At 32.3% G+C, this 19,808-nt stretch overlaps 2 protein-coding genes across 2 annotated transcripts; one reads left to right on the top strand and one right to left on the bottom strand.

The window, feature by feature from the left end:
• Positions 1-96: 96 nt before the first annotated feature.
• MP (Transcriptional factor B3 family protein / auxin-responsive factor AUX/IAA-like protein) lies at positions 97-5,852 on the bottom strand. The gene is made up of 15 exons (XM_088815691.1): positions 5,775-5,852; positions 5,001-5,200; positions 4,799-4,911; positions 3,989-4,087; positions 3,820-3,876; positions 3,576-3,728; positions 3,395-3,479; positions 3,208-3,298; positions 2,935-3,099; positions 2,384-2,506; positions 2,217-2,292; positions 1,976-2,114; positions 712-1,676; positions 412-599; positions 97-323 (listed from the first exon to the last, which is right to left on the bottom strand). Exons 2-15 carry the CDS (start codon positions 5,119-5,121, stop codon positions 221-223), a joined length of 2,478 nt encoding a protein of 825 aa, XP_088671817.1. The 5' UTR covers positions 5,122-5,200; positions 5,775-5,852; the 3' UTR covers positions 97-220.
• Positions 5,853-13,743: 7,891 nt separating this feature from the next.
• LOC105956394 (DNA-directed RNA polymerase) lies at positions 13,744-14,852 on the top strand. The gene is made up of 4 exons (XM_088815690.1): positions 13,744-14,167; positions 14,271-14,422; positions 14,518-14,627; positions 14,723-14,852. Exons 1-4 carry the CDS (start codon positions 14,058-14,060, stop codon positions 14,810-14,812), a joined length of 462 nt encoding a protein of 153 aa, XP_088671816.1. The 5' UTR covers positions 13,744-14,057; the 3' UTR covers positions 14,813-14,852.
• The last annotated feature ends 4,956 nt before the right edge of the window (positions 14,853-19,808 follow it).

Below are 19,808 nucleotides of genomic sequence, written 5' to 3'. Positions count from 1 at the left end.
TCTGGTCTTTTGGTACCATTAATTTTCTTGATTTATTTCCATGGTTACCCCTTCCTCCAAGATTCGTATCCGAAAACAATAACTGAAATTCGGAAATTTTCGAATCAGAATCAGCATTATATATTAAATCTTGATTAAACCCTAAGAAAAGTACCTTCCTACAAAAGAGTTTTTTCTACTCAAGAAAAGAAATTACAACACACAAATAATGAATGCTCCATTAACACACAACAGAGTTTAGAAGCTCCATTCCCTCTTCACCCATCTGCTTAACTTCCGACGGCGATAAAATCCTAATGCACTTCACGCACCCGACGAACTCCCTAAAAAAACGAACGGGACCCGCATTTTAGATCGAAAAATCTTTCATTTTTCAATACTATATAACAATAATAATACACTAGTACTTACTCCCAAGGATCGTCTCCAACGAGAAGAACGTCGTTTTCGAAGTCCACATAAACGAGCTTCCATCCGGAACCCAAGTCATTAAGCAAACCCTCGAGCCCAAACATTCGCTCGATTTCTAATCGCAATTCATCGTAATTTTTGAAACTCGAGACGTCAATCGATCTCCCCACAGATCCTGCCTTTTGAATCTGTCAAAATATTTATTTAATTTCATATTCATGAAATATAACGAGACAAGATTGTGGAAATGATTAAAGAAAAATGAGCCCCATTTGGAAAAAAAAAAAATCGAGCACGTACCTTAGTGTAAGTTCTGAACCTAGGAGTGACTTGCTGCCACGAACTTTGCTGCAATATTTTACCCTCGTCAAACTCCACGTTGCTCGAAGATGCTCCGCCCGAATTGTCAGCATATTCTTGCACAGAGAAATTACGGGAATCCGCCAAACTAGCCGACGTAATCTGTGACTGCACATCTTGGTTCGAACAATAGTTCCCCACATTAATATAATCCGACGGGCTCTGAAAATCAGGGTTTTTCGACGGACAAAAATCCTCCAAAACCATGCTCGAAACAGACGAAGGATCAATCACCGTGCTCCCACTGTTACTACAATCAAGATTCAGACAGCTGTACACATCGTTGTTAAAATGAGGCGGGTCCCACATCTCTTGTCCTAAAGAACCGATGCCATCCGATTTCTTGATCATGGAAAAAGTTCCGGGATTCTGGAACGTTCCGGAAGGAGAACTCATCGGAGGGTACGAAGCGAAATCGATCAGACCCGAATATTGAAGTGGTTGCGGGTCCACTTGAAACGGGTCGATTTGCTGGGTCTGATTAATAACGGGCGGGTCGAAACGGGTCGGCTGTGGGACCCACCCACTTGATTGCAGCCCGTTATTAGTAGGGTGGATTAATTCGGAACTAGTTTCCGAAGATATTTGGCTTCCGATTTTGTTGGATGTGGCTGGTTTTACGGGTGGCGGTATATTATTACTCGTGTTTGCGAAATTACGATTCTGTCCTTGTTGAAACACATCCGGAGATTGCACCGTCACGGATTTCGATTCTTGTGGTGGTGGTGGTGCAGTATCATTTGCATCTTGCATGATAGGTAATTTATTAGGTTTGCTAGTAAGCATCTTCATTAGCTGATCGGACCACATGTTCGGTATCGAGGGGCATTGAAAATCGACCGGTGAATATTCGGGGACTCGAATGAAAGGTCTATTCACCAAACTCTCCCATTCTGGTTGTGCTCCTGAAAAAAAAAGGGGGGCTAAAATTACCTACTTTGTCAGTTTGAGGGGGGATAAATGTAATTTTGCTAACAAGATGAAGACTTTTGTAACGTAAACATTACCTCACGGAGTTATTTGTAATTATTATTTTGTTTTTATTTAGGGGCAATGTAGGTATTTCATAATTTAAGATCCGTTAATTTGAGGGGGTAAATTGTAATTTTGCAAATTAGAGGGGTGTTCTCGTAATTTAGGTATACCTCGGGGGCTTATTTGTAAATTAACCCGAAAAAAAAATCTAGTAACGGCAATATATTACCAAGAAATGCAGAGTTGAAAGGGCGTTTGAAATTATTGCCCGTTAGAGACGGAAATACGAATAGACTTTCCGGAGTTTCGATTTCCCACGGGCTAACTCTGTTTCGCTTATCGCCACATCCAGGCTCATCCCACTCCACCTATTATATCGAAAAACAAACTTAATATTTAATTTAATAATAATATTAAAAAATATGTATTATTTATCAAGAAAATGTGTTTATCGTAAGTATATAATTTACCTGAAGACTACGCCACTTCGAATTAGGCCATCGCAGTGGATCTAAGTCGCTCATACCCGTAATCGTGCCCATATATCTGTTGAATCGAAAATAAACGTCAAACGAATAACTTTTTTTTTTATATATTCGGCAAACGGAATAAACAAAATAATGAAATATGAAATTACCTTCTTTTACTGGACTCTTCAGTTTCAAACATCATACCGAACCGCATACCGATCGATAGTTGTGTGCCGTAAACCGATTTTTGGTATTTAGCAAATGGAATAACAAAGTCTGCTGGACATGCTCTGCAAAAATATTAAATATTATTATTATCAATTATCCAAAATAATTTTTTTTAAATAAATTATTAGATGTATTATATAGGGCAAATTACAGCCACCCCTGAGTTATGGTCAAATTACGAAAAAACCCCTCTTGTTTGAGTAATTATAACCACCCCTCAACTATGTATTATCTTACGAAAATACCCTTCCAGAGGTAAATTTCAGGGATGTTAAATCGGTAAAACCGAACCGAAATTTCGATACGCCAACATTTCATACCATTTACCGAACTAAATATACGATTTGGTTCAATGAATAACCGAATTACATAAATTTTATGTAAAAATATTTAAAAGGAGGGGTGGCTGTAATTACCCAAACAAGAGGGGGGTTTTAGTAATTTGGCCATACCTCGGGGGGTTGGCTGTAATTTTCCCTATATTATATACCTTGGATTGTAGAAGATAGTAAAGGGGCTTCGACTAGCAGCCGCATGAGCAGCTGCAGCGAGTATTCCAATGTGCATGCTGTCGGCAGACAAAACCGAAGACGGTAGAGTTGCCAGCTGGCGATTTACTCGTCTCACTCCCAACATAAGCTGCGACTTTTCGTCTCTATAATAATTTCAATTTTTTTTGGAGAATTGAATAACAATCAAGAATTAAAAACTACTTTTTTTTGTCGATAATTTGTGATTAAAAAAAAATAATAATAATAATTACCTTATGAAGAGAACTGAGTCACCGGCTCGAAGGCGTTTCGCACCAACAAACATGCTCCAGCCGGTTGTGAGTAGGTGTCGTTTCGGTTGTCCTAAAAAAACAGACAAAAAAAAAATATTACATACAATACATGAATATAAATTATAGGACTAATTATGTAAGAAAAATGTCCATGCAGAATATTTACCCCGGTAAATGTGGCGAAAAGTCCATGTATTTTCGTGCAAATCACGGACGACGAGTTCTTGCGTGGGAGGTTGCATCGAGTAATCCTGTTAAATAAATGACATCATATACTATTAACTGATTATCCGATTCCGATATTTAAAAAACAAAAAAAGAATATTAAATCAATAAATAAAGCGTACTAATTGTGGAAATAGCTTCTCTGCAGCTCTACGAGGGACTGAGAAGCCGCCATGTGTACTTGTATCGCTTGCGGTTAAAGTTTTGCAGAAGAATTCGGTCGGATGCTTACTCGGTTTCAGCCCAAAATCCGGTACGGGAATTACATCTTTTTCCTAAACCATAATTAAAATAAAGCATTAAAAAAAATTAAAAATAAAATAAATAAAACGGAATTCCACTAGAAATGCCGGTTATAATTCTTACAGTATTCACAGGCTGGAGGCTCATTTGGGCGTAAATTTCGTCGGTTTCTTTGTCTGCCTATTGATCGGAAGATAGTTAGTTAACGATACACATTACATTATATATATATATATATATAATTTACATATAAATCGAGGAATAAACGATGAAAGATGAAATCTTGAAATACATGGAGTGTAATATTGTGGACTTGGCAAAGCAACTGAGGGGAAAGATTCGGGTAATTCGGTATTTGTGCAGTTGCTGCTCTATTAGTCGACACCGCAACCTATTTGCAAACAAATAACGACAACATTAGCCTCGTGCGATATCTCGTATAATGCAATATTATTAACAACAAGCTTATGATAATTAGTTATCAATTTATTCATCTAAACACGAATATTGGCTACTTTCCGGAAATTCCAGCTAAGACATTCGTTCCATAATAAAGATTAAAGATTATATGATAATTTGATTTTTCTTGCATTTTTTTTTCAACAAATTGAGAATAGAACCCGTCTACCGAAAAAATATTTCCGATAGTAAAAACTCGAAACGGGGCCCACAAATTAGAGCTTAGGGAAAGGGATCAGCACTTGGCAATCTTTCGATGAGAGAATTTAGGCCTCGTTCGGTTATCAAGATAAGATTATCCAAGCTTAGAGCTATTTATACCACAATTGCGGGTCGGCCGGACGAAAAGTTATTTAATTCATGATTGCTAATCTTACCTACCAAACGAGGCCTTAGTTGATTAACTATCACGATTACTCTACACTAACACATCTCTCGGTTTAACCGCTCCAATTACGCACCGTTTCAGTCGGAACGAGGCCTTAGTTGATTAACTACCTCGGTTAGTCTACACTAACACATCTCTCGATTTAACCGTTCCAATTACGCACCGTTTCAGTCGGGAACGAGCCCTTTCGAGCTACCAAATTATCGATTATGACAAAAAGGAAACATGTAAACGGAACGAAGAGGGAAACAAAACCTGTTCACTATGGCCTTGTGGAAAATAATAGACAAGGCTTCCAACTTGAGGCAAGTTAACCAATGGACCACCACAAGCATGCCATAATTCTGAGTTTATCTGCTTCTTCACCCCTAATCATCAATTCATAAAATCAAAAAAAAAAATCTTGAAAATCCTATAATGTTAGAACATCTCAAAAAAAAAAAAAAAAAATACCCACCATTATTATTACTAATATCATGCATTTCTTTCAAGAGTTTCATCCCTTCAAGAAGATTATGGCCACCACCACCACCACTAACCAAACAACCTGGTTTCATTTTTTCCTCAACAGAACCCATTCTTGATTTATTATTACCCCATCACTTCACCAAACATTAAAATCTCCGAAAACAAACAAAGATTGAGTCTTTCTTGGAGCTATGTAAAAAAAAAAAAAAAAAAAAAAAAAAACAGGGGAGAGTATTATTATTACAGAGAATCTAGTACTAGTATGAGAGGAACCAATCAAAGAGGGGATGCCCTAAAAATCCAAAACCAAGGAACAAAAAAAACACAGACGACGCTGATGAATCAATCTACTATGTATGTATGTATATATGGTGGGGCTATTTTTCAAGAAACAACAAACCCCACCCACCCATCAAACAGCAGCACCAACAAAAGGGAACAAGTTAAAACCCAACAAAACATACATATAAACAAAATTAAATAAAATTCAGAGGGGTCGGTTTCTTTTCTTTTTTTTTTCTTTTTCTTGAATCAAAGCACGCGGACCGAAGCGTGAGTGGTCGGATTATCAAGTGTTTTTTTTTTTTCTCTCAAAAAGAAATTGACCTTTCAGAGGGGGGAAAAAAATTAGGCTTTATTTCATTCTCTCTCTAGTTTTATTTACTTTCTCTCTCATCGATCAGCTGCATTATTTTATTTTTTGTAGGTGTTGTGTTAATTAATTGGGTTGGAAGAAGTGGCAAAGAGTGTGCATGCTGCTAACCTGCGCACACATTTGCTGGAAATAGTCGATTCTGTTGCAGCTTTTTGGTGAGAAATTTTGTTTGCTGAAGAAATGAATTAATTAATTAATAATATGCAGTCGTAGTAAAATAAAGGGTAAAATTCATTTTGCACCCCTGTACTATGATAAATGTATCGTTTACCCCCCTGAAGTATTGAAAACATCAAACACCCCCCTGCCGTTAGTTTTTTTCTTCTAATTCCGTTAGTCAAACACTTTGACCGTCTATTGCAAAGAAATGTTGGCTTTTTTTTAATGAAAATACCCCAAAAAATTTCTATATATAGGAAAACTAAGCACAAAACCCACAAAAAATGAAAACTAAAAGCCCTGAAATCTATATATAGAAATTTTTTGGGGTATTTTCGTTAAAAAAAAGCCAACATTTCTTTGCAATAGTCGGTCAAAGGGTTTGACTAACGAAATTAGAAGAAAAAAACTAACGGCAGGGGGGTATTTGATGTTTTCAATACTTCAGGGGGGTAAACGATATATTTATCATAGTACAGGGGTGAAAAATGAATTTTACCCTAAAATAAAATAATAAGCAGAAGAGAGAGAAAGAAGAGAGAGAGAGAGGGGAGTGGTGTTCTAACACGAAATCCTACTGGGGGGGTGTCAGATTATAGTATTTAATAAAGCAACATGAAATAGACAAGGCTTGTGTAAATCAACTTACTCTCACGTACACAAACACTAGAATTTCGGAATATTGTATTATGTAGTATTAGATTTTTAATTAATGCTACTTTTTTAAATATAAAATAAAAATTGATTCTTTCTTTGGCTTTATTAGCATAATAAAAAAAAAATTAGTATTAGTTAGCAAATTTTATATAATAACTATTTGGAGAATGTAAAAAGGTGAAAAACTTTTGTAACAAAGTAGGAATATTTAGAGGATATCTTGTTAAGTTTATTAGATGTTAACACAGTTAAAAGAACTTATAAGATGTTTATAAGCTTATAAGCTCTTCGATCAAAGTGTTTGGTAAATAAATTTTGAAAATTCATAAAATAAGTTGTTGGATAGCAAATAATTCTTTTTTTAAATGCATTACCAAACCTTTTAATTTAAATAATGGATAAAAACAGCTTGTCAGTTCATTATTGAAAGAAACACTTTAAAATTTAATATTAAAAATAAGACATAGTAGTTTATCAGACCTTAAATAGATTATCAGACGTAAGACTTTATGGGTTTTAGCCAAGATTTAGAGATTTTTTTTTTCTTATTCAGAAATTCTAGATTATGTTTGCAGATTTTAAATTGATGTGATTCCATAATGGAAAAATCATAGAAATTAAAAACTAAAAAATCGTGGTCGAAAACTTTAAATATTTATTTTTCGCGAGTGAAAAAACAAAAAAAAAAAAAGAAAAAGAAAAAAAGAAGTTATTATTTTATTTTCTTGGTTTAAATATTTATTACAATTATAGTACTATTCAAATTTACAAGATCATTTATTGTTTTCTTCACCCCAAATTACAAGATCTGATAAAGTATTTATTTTTAAATAAAGAAATGGAGGGAGAGAGATATATGCGTATTTTAGCACGCGGGCTACGAGGTAACTTGCAACAGGGTTCTTTCATTACACAGTCCCACTATTCTATTATTTTTCGGTTTTATTATTTTTTATATAAAAAAAAATTGTAATATAATTTATGTTAGGTGGGATTGATGTTATTTTCTCGATTTTTGTTAAGGTATTTCGCTTTTCCATATATTTTGACCGATGGGCACGAGCGTGGTTCATCATAAATTAATTTTAATATGCGGCGCACGTTAGAAGAACATAAGTTTTATATATATATATATATATATATATATATATATATATATATAGGATAATTAGTAAAAACCCCCAATTCATTTACTTATATTAAGATGGATATAATTCTTTTCATTATTAGTGAGAACCCCCTTAATTATTTAATTAAATTAAAATTAATACAATTATTAAGTGTTATACCTATATTATCCTTAATTCTCCAAATCTTATATTTACAAACCCTAGCCATATTGTCTGCAATACACCGTCGTTCTCAAATCCCCACAAACCGCCATTTTCAAATCCCCATCACGTCTTCTCTTCTTTTCTGAAACCGAAACTCAGTAGTATCGGCTGCGATGGCGGCGGTGATGAAGGTGACGAAGGCGACGCTACATCTCAACAACGACGAGGAAGACCCCTTTCTCTTCTTCTCGAATTGGGAATCCGACGGATGTGGGGCAAGGAGAGAACGAAGCCTGCTCCAGATCTCGACAACGACAAGGCGACGCCGCCGAATCTAGGACGGACGGCAGCCTTCCGATCTCATCCTTTTCTTTCTGAGGGATGAGCAGATCCGCTGGTATTTTTTTCTTTTTTTTTTTTGTTCTTTCGATTTTTGGAAGCATTCCCGGAATCCTCGTCGGAAGACCGTCTCCACCGTTGTAATTGAATAGATTGACCTCGAGGAATAGGTATTGTTTGGAAGGCTCGTTTGTTGAAATTGTGTTCGTGTTACTCAAAAAGATATAGTTGTTTTCGTTACGGTTGTAGTTGGTTTCAATAATAGTCTTTTTGTTGGAATTTTGGTGTGTTTTTTTGCTTTTGCTTCTGTGGATTTCAATAATTTGTAGTTGATTCAATATAGTTGTTTTCGTATAGCAATATAGTTGTTTTTGCACAACAATATTATTGTTTTCATTACTTTTTAGTTGGTTTGAATAAATAGTTGTTTTGGAGATGTTTTGATTAAATAATTATATAATCTTACAATGGAAATAATATAATATATAATTAATTTAATAAATTGTGAAACTGATGTATTATTGTTTTAATACCAATTGTTTTAATAAAAGCCGTTTTAATAATAGTCGTTTTAATAACAGTCGTTTTATTTGCATATAGTTGTTTTAACTGAAAATTAAAATACTATAGAAAAGGAATATTTACAGAAAAATATTAAAAAACTTAAAAAAAAAGTGTTTTTTTTTTAATTATTATTTTTTAAAGAAGAAATAAATAAAAAAATGAAAATTGAAATTAAAATATAAAAAATAAAAAAATACATCAAACAAGTGAATAAGGGGTAGTGAATAGTGGGAGAGTAAATTTGAGAATAAGAAAAGAATGGGTTTTTGCCACTAATAAAGGAAAATGACCTGGACTCATTGTTATTAAAATAATGTTAGAGAGGGTTCTCACTAATAGTCCATATATATATATATATATATATATATATATATATATATATATATATATATATATATATATATATATATATATATATATATATATATATATATATATATCGGGACCCAGAGGTATGACCAAATAACTTACACACTCATATTCATGTGGTATCGATAATTACAAATACAACCATCAACTATTGCCTTGTTTGACAGTTACAACCTTACGAACCTATCACTAATAAAATCTTCAAGATTTCTTGAAATATTCGATATGAATTTCAGATTTATCCCAGGACGTAAATGTAATATTTTATCATACGTGAGGGGTGCTCATAATTTATCCAAAATTTGTTTGTTTAATAACATGGTAATTTAGACAATTCATTCATATATTTCGTTATGGTTTGTAATGGAATAATGAGTTGTTAGTTTTAGGGGTATTTGTAATTATCAATGTTACAGAAGTTCGTAGGTTAATAAATTTTACCAGAGGGGGTTTTCTGTAAATTGCGCCATTATATAATAATGAATAAATAAATGAAGTAGTATGTAAATGATTTTTAAATTAGGAAAATGTTTTGCCAACGCATTGATGATTTGTTACTCACATAGTACCATCTATAGGCAAATTATCAAACATAGTACAGTACCGTACTGTCTATTGAAATTGCCCTTAAATTACATATTAATGAATTCTTATTATTGATGCATGATTTTTTGTTTTTTTTAATAATATAGCTTTATTGATCGTACCTTGGCATTAAATAATTATTAATTATGAATTCCCTATAGTTGCTTTGATATAGTACGAGTTGATTTTGTAACTTGGTAGATGTCATATGATACTAGTTACTATTGGTTCGAATAATTACAGGTGAAAATTGGAATACAAATTTTGAAAATTCATCGATTTCGATTATGATCGACCTAGTCCAAAATGCTATAAGCTCAGGCTCAAATTTCTTATTAAATGGAGGCCCGCTTTGGTTTGATTAAATTATAAAATTTAATTAGCCCATATCCACATTCATTTAATGGAGAGTATTAATACTTCAAAACCTTGAAGATTAAAGGTAAATTTTGATCATTTTTACCATTTCCATTCTTGAATTACCTTAGGGTTTTTTTCCTGAATTCGAAGGTTGACTCAAGTGTCGCGTCGGATTTCTTCCTTGGGGTTTTTCGCCCACAAATTCAGAAAAACAAACGTCTGCAATAGACATTAGTCTGAGTTATACACAAAATTTGATAAACTCGTGATTTTGAAGATTAATATTGCGATATCCGGGCAAAACAAAAGTTTGAAAGGAAAAAAGAATGAATTTAGTGCTAGATTTTGATTTATTAAATAAAACGTCATAAGTTTACTGAAAGGCGTCTTATTCTTATCAACTGACGATGAAAAAATGAGCATCATTACTAATATTTTAATCCACAAAAAAATATACAAATTTACTATATATATATTTATTTCAAAAAATATGTATATAAGGTGGAAATTACATCAAATAGAGCCAAAGAAATTTCAACGGAGTGTATGAATTTGGTCACATGGATGATGACATTGCAATATTATGAAATCCATGCAAGTGAAATACACTATAAATAATTGTGACGTGTAGACATTTGTTCATACATTATTCCCCCCAAATATAGAAGATATCATATAACATAATAGTTTAGATAAGATAAGCATTGAACATATTAAGATAAATAATAAATAAACAAATATACATATAGTATTAAGAAATGATTATTCGAAATAAGAACTCATTCAAATTTAGTTATTGACTTGACATAAATTATTGCTCGATAAATAAGAAAACAAGAGTTCTCCATACTCGATCCGTTCGAATTTGTCAACAGTCGTTCTAATTTGAACAAGAACTTGAAAAATTATACTCCCTATGTCCCATATTATATGTCTTTTTAGAGAGTTTTTTTTGTCCCACATTATTTGTCATTATAGATTTTCAATGAAGCATTAATTGTATTATTTTCAATTTTACCCTTAATCACTCCTAATTAATTAGTTGAGAATCAATTAAATGTCGAGGATATTTTAGTAATTTTATCTGTTTTTTACTACAATCTATGCACATTTATTGATTTTCTTAATATGTACAAAACAACCCAAAACGACATTTAAATTGGGACGGAGGGAGTATAATTGATGTGTTCGGATCGACTCAATTTGGTAACGCAAACGTTTATATATCTACAATTTGTTAGTTGAAAGTTATAAATTTACAATTATAGTTTCTGATTAAAAAAAAAAAGTAAATAAATAATAAAATAAAAACATAGCCAATCCGTACAAGTAATAAATTGAGATTAAACTAATCATAGCCAGATCAAAAACTGATTCACGAAATGTACCAGAATGTATAAAAAGGTTTACTACTGCACAAGGTACAACACCTGAAAAGCAACCTTAACCGCAGGGAATCTCTCCCCAAATGAACAGAGAATGTGGGGTCCACACGCGTGCACTCACGGCCATTGAGATTGGTGACGGAGATCGGACGGCTGAGAGGCGGGCTCTGTGATGGGAGCTTTCACGCCGGGCTAGGTCACCCCTAGCACACCATACGAGGTGCATTGGTACTAAAACTTCGCCGCAATCACAGCGGATAATTATTCCTAAATTTCGGTACTCCCCAAACGCCGTTTCTTCACCTTCCCGAACGCCGTTGACGGTTATCCACGTGTCGCGCATGCCGCGGACTGATTAGAATGATCCAATACAGTTGTGTGGTAACGGAGACTTTTTCTTTTTTTTTTGATTGACTTCACGCGCCACTCTCTTGGTATTCATCAAGACCTGAATTTATGTTTTTCTGAACTTGGCATTATTTTAGGTGGTTTCCTAAATCGGCTTAGTTCGGACAATTTTGATCGAAAAATAGATGCATGATGAGTAGTACGAAAAATTCAATTTCTAAACGTATTCGTGTTTTGTGATACGTTTTGTTTCTAACGCCCGAGGATACATGATGGATCATTTTTTTAATTTTTGAAAAATTATAAAACATTTTTTAATAGTAAATTTTCCAATATTTTTGTCAATTTCCTAATCCTATACATGATTTAATATTTTAATGAGTAATTTGTAAATTAATAGTTGATAATATTATTTATTTTGAATATATATGTCTGAAAATATATAAAAAAAGAATATACATATAAATAAAAACTTATATATGCTTATATATCATATTTATAGATATATCTATATACTTTTAATATTTACATATTTTCCTCAAGTTTACGTAATCCTATTTTTGGGATATGCAGTATCCTTTGTCTGTTTCCGATATCGCCGTTTCTGCAGCCATATGTCATATGAAAATCATATTTTTTGCATTTGATTTTCCTTCAAAAGGAAGAAAAAAAGGAACAACATTTTATTTTAAATATTTTAGCCCATCCCTAAATTTATTTAATAAGAATTAAATCAAAGAATTATGAGACATTTGTTTAAAATATATTAATGATTGAATTTTTTTTTTGAGATTTTTATCATCATTGTCTGACTGCTGTAATCCATCTATGGGGTAATTATTGAAGTATTTTACTAAACTATGATTAAAAAAAACATTAGCACCCCACAAATGATCAGTAATTATTGTTAATAATATTATTATAATATAGTATAATAGCAACATTATTGAAAGATTTCAATCAAAGGATTGCAGCATGTTTTGACCCCATTGACTGTGCACAAATTAAAAGGCAGTGTTCTACGTTATGATGTGGTATATTCACTTTTCAATTTTGACTTTAAAACTAACCCCTAAATGTGAAATTGTAATGATTAAGAATTAAACAGTTCTTGCAATATAATTAATCACCTTATATATTTTTATTTTATTTATTAAAGAAAAAATAAGAGAAGTGGTGGGTGGGGCCCAGGCATGAAAAACATAGGCGTGGGGAAAGAGGGGAGCATGAAAAACAGAGTACAAGTATGTTGGGATGTAAGGAGACATTTTTTTTGCATGTAAGAAAACTTATTATTTTTTTTTTGTTAATTTTCGTGAAATATGTGGGCCGATATTCCGAGCCTACTTTTTTGGGCTTTTTTTATTTTTTATTTTTTATTTATTTATCTTCTGAAAAAGGGTATTTTCTTTATCCATTTCCCCACTCTACCACTGTCAATCAGTAAAAAATAAATAAAGATATACCAACGACCCCACCACCATCTACTTTCACTATTTTGAAGAAAATTATACTTATTATGGGTGATAAATCATATAATAAACTTTACAAGGGGTCATGAATTTAAATTTAAGGGTTTAAATCTATAATAAGAAATTTATTGAGTTTATTTTGAATTTTCGGGCTCCTCTTTGAACTTTTTGGCTCCAGGGATATAAACGAGCCGAACTCGAGCTCTTCGAGTATTGTTTTTCTAAGCTTGATTTTATAATTATTTTTATTTTTTATTTATATTATTAAAAATTATAAATTATAATATAAAAAAAGTGACCTTTAATTTATATTTTTAATTATTTATTTTATTAAATATATATTTTTTTAAATAACAATTTAAAAAATTAAAAAATTATATCTTCTTACGTGGTTGATATTCTTTGTATATATATATATACATGAAAAACGCATATATATTATTTATTTTTTATCTCTAAAGAAAAGAAACAATAAATATATATATAAAAACTATTTTATTTATTTCTCCTCTCTACTTTCTCCATCCTCCACCCAGACTCCATATATACCTCCCTTCTCTCTCCCTAGCCGGTTTCCGGGTTCGTCGGTTTTCTCCGATCGAACCGGGGCTTTGACCTTTGGACCGGGTCCTTACAACACTGGTCATGACTATAAGTCTATAACAATAAGGCAGTGTTTGTTTTGTTGGGGGGCCAAGTCCTTATATTTGTTTTGTTGAAAATCTGAATTGGGCCCAAATATATTGACCCAAACCCAGTAGCAAACTGAAACCAAAATTAGGGTTTTTGAGGGGCCAAATCTCGACCTCTCGAATCGAACACGCGACCAACAACACAAGGTAAAAACCCTAGAATTTCTGTTGTTCATTTCGGGAATTGATGGAGGGTTTGAAAGAATGCGAGGCAAATTTGGTAGTGCATTTGCACCCGTCGAAGGCTAAATCCGTGAGCGAAGCCATATTCAGCGAGCTCAGCAATCTGCTCTTCACGTAAGTCTTTTTCGACATTTAACAATTCGTTTGTTCCTACGCTATTGTGTTTGATTCCATCGTAATTGATAATTCCAAAAAATTGCGTCTTTTTTTTTTATAGGTACAGTGAAACTTTTGGAGGAGTTGTATTAGCTTATGATCCGAATATTCGTAGTAACTTGGGAAAAGTTCTACCTGGAATTCATCCTCATTTGGGCGTTAGTTTGAAAGCTAGATTGTTGCTTTTCAATCCCAAGCCTAACATGCTCCTTGGTATTTTAAATTTTTTTTTTTTTAATGCAATGAAGTTTCGATTTTTTTAGGAATAAAATTGAAATTTATTGTATTTACCCCCATTTACTTGGCAGAGGGAGAGGTGGTTAAAATTACTCCACAGTCAATTCATGCTGTGGTTCTTGGGTTTTCTTCCGTTTTTATCGGAGACGAAGACATTCGCGACGATTTCAAGCATAAAATTGTAAGTGTTCGTCGATCTTGAAAATTATTCATTGTATATATAACTAAGGTTTGAGAAGTGTTAATAAGTGTTTGCGTCTGCTCATTTGGTTGCAGAAAAGTGGGAAGGAAGAATACATCAGTCAATCTGATAAGAAACATAAGATCAAAGTCGGGACTATTCTACGCTTCGTTGTCAAGAGGTGAACTATTGCTTTCCCTTTTGTATACGTACTGCAATTTCTTGATCCTTTTTCTTTGCTGGTGAACTTTACTATGATAAATTGGTTTTCAAGTGATAAATTTATGTATTTGCACGTTACGTTAGATTAATAGATGATTACGAGTGAAAATAATCGTTTCGAACTAATACATGATTGATCTTATGCCCGGACAATTGTTGACAAAGAGGATGTTTGTTTCGAAGTGAATTGATATTATCGAGCTCTACACTTTGAATTCCGACATTGTTAGTTAATTTCAGTTTCTTAAAATGATAATATGTTATAGTTTTTGTGAACTCACTTTCCGACATTCTTGTTCTAGCTTTGACGAAGATATACTTCACATAGTGGGATCAATAGCCGATGACCGTACTGGATGCGCTCGATGGATGGATAAAAATTCGGACAAATGGACTCAGTCCGATAGGTACTTTTTGCCAACTTTATCTATCTAAACTGTATTGCTATTTGCATTTGACCAATGTACTTAATTAATTTTCATTCAAAAATGACGATCCAGTACCACTAGAAAGACGAAAAATGTACACGGAGAAGGTTTTCAATCTTAGTCGAAAGTTGGCGTAAACTCCACAGGTACTTCATTCTTTTGTAGCTTGTTAACGAGTCTTACTAATCACGATTAATGTATTTTTTCAATACCGTTCCATTAATTTTACACTGCCTTACTCTTTAACGGTGGTTTAAAATCAATTTTAGTCTGTGATGAGTCAACGATATAAATATTTCCCATTCTCAACATTTTGTCGTCGTATTTTATATCCCCTATTTGATTCATCATTTTTCTTTTTTTGCTAGTATTCTTTTTTAATATTACGCTGCCATCTCAGGTTTTAAGGATCTCCGAGGAAAGAGGCTCCGTTTGTTAAAGATTGTGCTTTGTGAATACTTTGTTTTGTTGGATGTGGATCAGGTTCAAATGATTGACACTACTCGGTGCTTGTATATGGATCGGGACACGACAAAAGGTGGAGGTAGTAAATTGATTACGATCATGCAACTAACCATTGTTGTGCAAAAGAATGCTCTCCAATTAGCAATCCTTTTTATTTTATTTTTATTTTTTTTTATATATAATTTATATATTGTAATAACTCACAACTCAACGAGTTAATATTTGTTATGATTATCGATTAGTCAAATCATAGTTTCTTTCGTACACTGCATCAGTTTGTAGGGAGCTTTGTCAAAGTGGAGTATCGTAGAATTAGATTTCGGTTTGTCTGAAACATCGAACATGGAAAATTTAGAGACTTAAGAGCGGTCCTATTTTCTTTTGCTTTTGCTGAACAAAGTTTTTTCAGCTCCAGCTAGCAACTTTTTTTTTTCGGGTCCACCAGAGAGAGGTGCAAACATTTAGAGGTCGTATTATTTACGAAATTATATTTATTAACGTTGATGCTTCATTCAAGTCCTCGTTTTCTTGATCCTCGTCAAATTTGCAGATGGATGGAGACATTTTTTCATGCTACACCCGGTAAAATGTGTAAATGGGTATATTTTTTTCATTATTTATCTACACGCACCAATGTGGGTATGTGTGTTTTTATGTGTAGACGAGCGGTTGCGATATGGGTTCGTACACCCACGGCCTTAATGATTGGAATTTAAAAGGAAAGATAATTATTTATAAAAATAGGTTGGTGAATGATGCTCTCTGATTTGTATCTTCCTCCCATGTGCAGTTGCATTTTTATATTCACTAAAATACAGAGGATTATATTGTGACAATATTTTCCATGTATTCTGCCTTCCTAACGTGCCTTTTTTATTTTTATTATATATCAAGAATATTTGTTTGGTTAATCTTTTTCCTACTAATTATAAATTATAAAATTTGACCTACTTATCCCATCCTATTTTTTTCTGCTCATGCGCTTGCATCTATTGATTTTTTGATTCAATCGACATTAATCAGATTTCGAAAGTTTAGGTTTACGTTAACTGATAATTATGTTGAAAATCAGTTTGAACAATTCGATATTCAATTCAAGATTGATGATTAAAAGTTCGTATATTTTTTTTTTATCATCAAATTTGAAGACAAGATCTCATTCGGGATATATGGAGTTCAACTCGACTCGAGTGTGGTAAAGTAATTTTACAAAGTCGAGCTGTGGAGATTTCTTTTGAACTCGACACCCGGTTGCTAATCAAATTAAACTTAGATACAATTTCTAGAATTCAGTAGAAATTTTAAAACAAATTGAACAATAATTTCCCCCGGTATACATTGAAAAATGCTTCAATTAAAATCTCAAGCAAAGTAAATACCCAGCAAAGATTGCATAGAATCAAGCATTTTCAATTCAACGCAGCAACAACAACAATAATAATAATAATAATAATAATAATAATAATAATAATAATAATAATAATAATAATAATAATAAAATAGGATTAAGACTAATTAAGATGTCAACGTCATATACCGGTAATTAAAAGTTATAATGGTAGTTAGAATACATGATTGTGTGCCTCTAATTAATAATGAATGTCAAGTGGCTTCCTTGAAAAGCATGTCTAATGATGATGATTAACGATCTAAATTGTACGATTAGAGCAATGATGCGAACGCTAATTAGCTATAGAGCAATTGATTGCTACAAACGCTAATACGGCTTCGTTTCGTTTCGTTACTGCAATATCAATATTAATATCACAGATAAAAGGTGTCCAATTTTTCACTCACTTGAAATTGATTATGAGAAAACTAATTGTTATGTGTATGTATAGGTTATATATAAAAAAAAAAAAAAAAAAAAGAGTAGATTTAATTTGAATAAATGCGAGAGGAAGTGAAGGCAATAGTTGGCACCCAGCTCCAAGACTTGATGTAAGGTATGGAAGTAATGTTGTATGAGATGTAACGAATTTCTTGGGAATGAACTATCAATTATTTTTAATTTTTTTATTATCATAAATAAATAAATAAATAAATAAATAAATACAAATATTATTTTCAGCCATCCCTCTCTCACACACCTATGTAAATGTTATATATATATATTTATACATGGTGAGAGACGTACTAGAAATTTATTACAGTGTGGGTTCAAAATAAAATTATGCAATCCCCAAAATATATGGGATAATTACTTTAAATTATTTTTTTGTTAAATATAAATATGGAGGGAAAGTACATATAGGAGAGAATCTAAATTTGGTGGTAAATATAAGTGGTGGGAAGAAGTAGATTCTGGTGGGGGGCCACCGCCCCCCACCCCTAAATTAAATCATTCTGAAAAGTAGGTGTCTACAAATTGATTGGAAGTTTTCGGTTCGAGCGTGCGTTCATCCCTTCACGTATATATATATATATTTAATTAATATTTAATATTTGATCATACTTTCAAGAAACTATATTTTAAATTAAATTAGATAATAAAGTAATTAAGATAAGATAATGCCCATATTAGATGTCACATATTCATCTTACGTAGGATATTTAAAAGTGTGTTGAATTTTGTTTAAGGTTCAAAGTACGTGTACTCATTGCACCTCCATCTGTACTACTGTCTTCAACCTTTTCTTTTTTCTAGGGTTCTTTTATTTTATTTTACTTTTTTTTTTTTTTTTTATTATTTATTATTATTAGGTTGGATTTGTATTTTACGTAATTAATAAGTAATATGTTTGGATATGAATGGAATAATTGGCTGTTAAAGTTGTGTACATTTATTTATGTTCTTTGACTACAAGTGTTGTACTCCATTATGCATATTTGGAACTATATTGGAAATTAGCAATTCGAAGGTTTTTTTTTAAAAAATTTAATCAAGTTTAATTTGCACATATTTAGATTCTTATTTGCGTCATCTGGAAAAAAAATATAAATGAACCATGTCGCATTCAAATGGACTATAATACCCTTTTCATTAACCCTTACTTTCGTTTTCTATTTTTTTTTTGTCGAGTGAACAAGAACAAGTAAATAAATCGAAGTAATTTCGCGTCGTAAGCCGATTTTTATTTTGTCATAAAAAATGTGTGTATTGACGATGTTATTAGAAGATTTGAATATCAAAATATCATGTTAATCAAATCATTAATAATCTACAAATTAAACGACAAATCATACGTTTACTAGAAATATTGGTCCGATTTTAACAAATCTTTCACTGCACGATACACTTTATACTCCATATCTTAATTACATGTAATTTTCGTCCCGAAAAAAGATGACTTGTCGGTTGGAGTAAGTATAAACTTGCGTCAACTGATCCAGATTTAAATCTCATTATCAATGGTTGCTAGGTTAAGTCTGTCACACATGATTAATTAAGCTAGTGTAATTTACATCTCTCGTATAATTTGCAAATTATTGTACAAGAGTATATGTTTACTACCTATATTATATAGTTGGTTGTGGGCTTCTTCATTACCACAAAAAATAAAAAAACATTACGTCTAATTGCTAGCAAACAAAAATTAATATGCTGGATTTTGCTGTATTAATCCAATCAACTTTATTTATTTATTCATTCATTCATTCATATAAAAAATAAATTGCAACGGCTGATCAAGAAGTACGGAAACAATGACGGAATACCTAACACACACACACACACACACACACACTTCAACAACACTTTATATATCTCTATATATGAACTGTCAAATTTTCATATTCTTTTTGGGTTTGTTAATTGAATTAAAAATTAGTTTGAATTTCAGAATTGTAATTTTTGCAGAATTACTATCATTTATGTCGAACTGATAAACGCTGATGGCGCAGTGACACTATGGAAGAATATGCATACATTTGCTGCAAAATTCGATTTTTTTTAGTGAACTAGGTGCGGGATATACGGTATACCGTATACCCATCAACCGATCTATTTCGCAACTAAATATCCGGTTGCCAAACCATCAACCGACCCATTTCAGAAGTCTTTGTTTTCAGAACGGTAATCGAGCGACGATCTAACCCCAGCCCCATGATATAGTTTCAATTGGAG

The sequence above is a fragment of the Erythranthe guttata genome, chromosome 3 (genome assembly GCF_056151865.1).
Source record: "Erythranthe guttata isolate IM_541 chromosome 3, IM_541, whole genome shotgun sequence".
NCBI lineage: Eukaryota > Viridiplantae > Streptophyta > Magnoliopsida > Lamiales > Phrymaceae > Erythranthe > Erythranthe guttata.
This window is presented reverse-complemented; position numbering and strand designations above follow the sequence as displayed.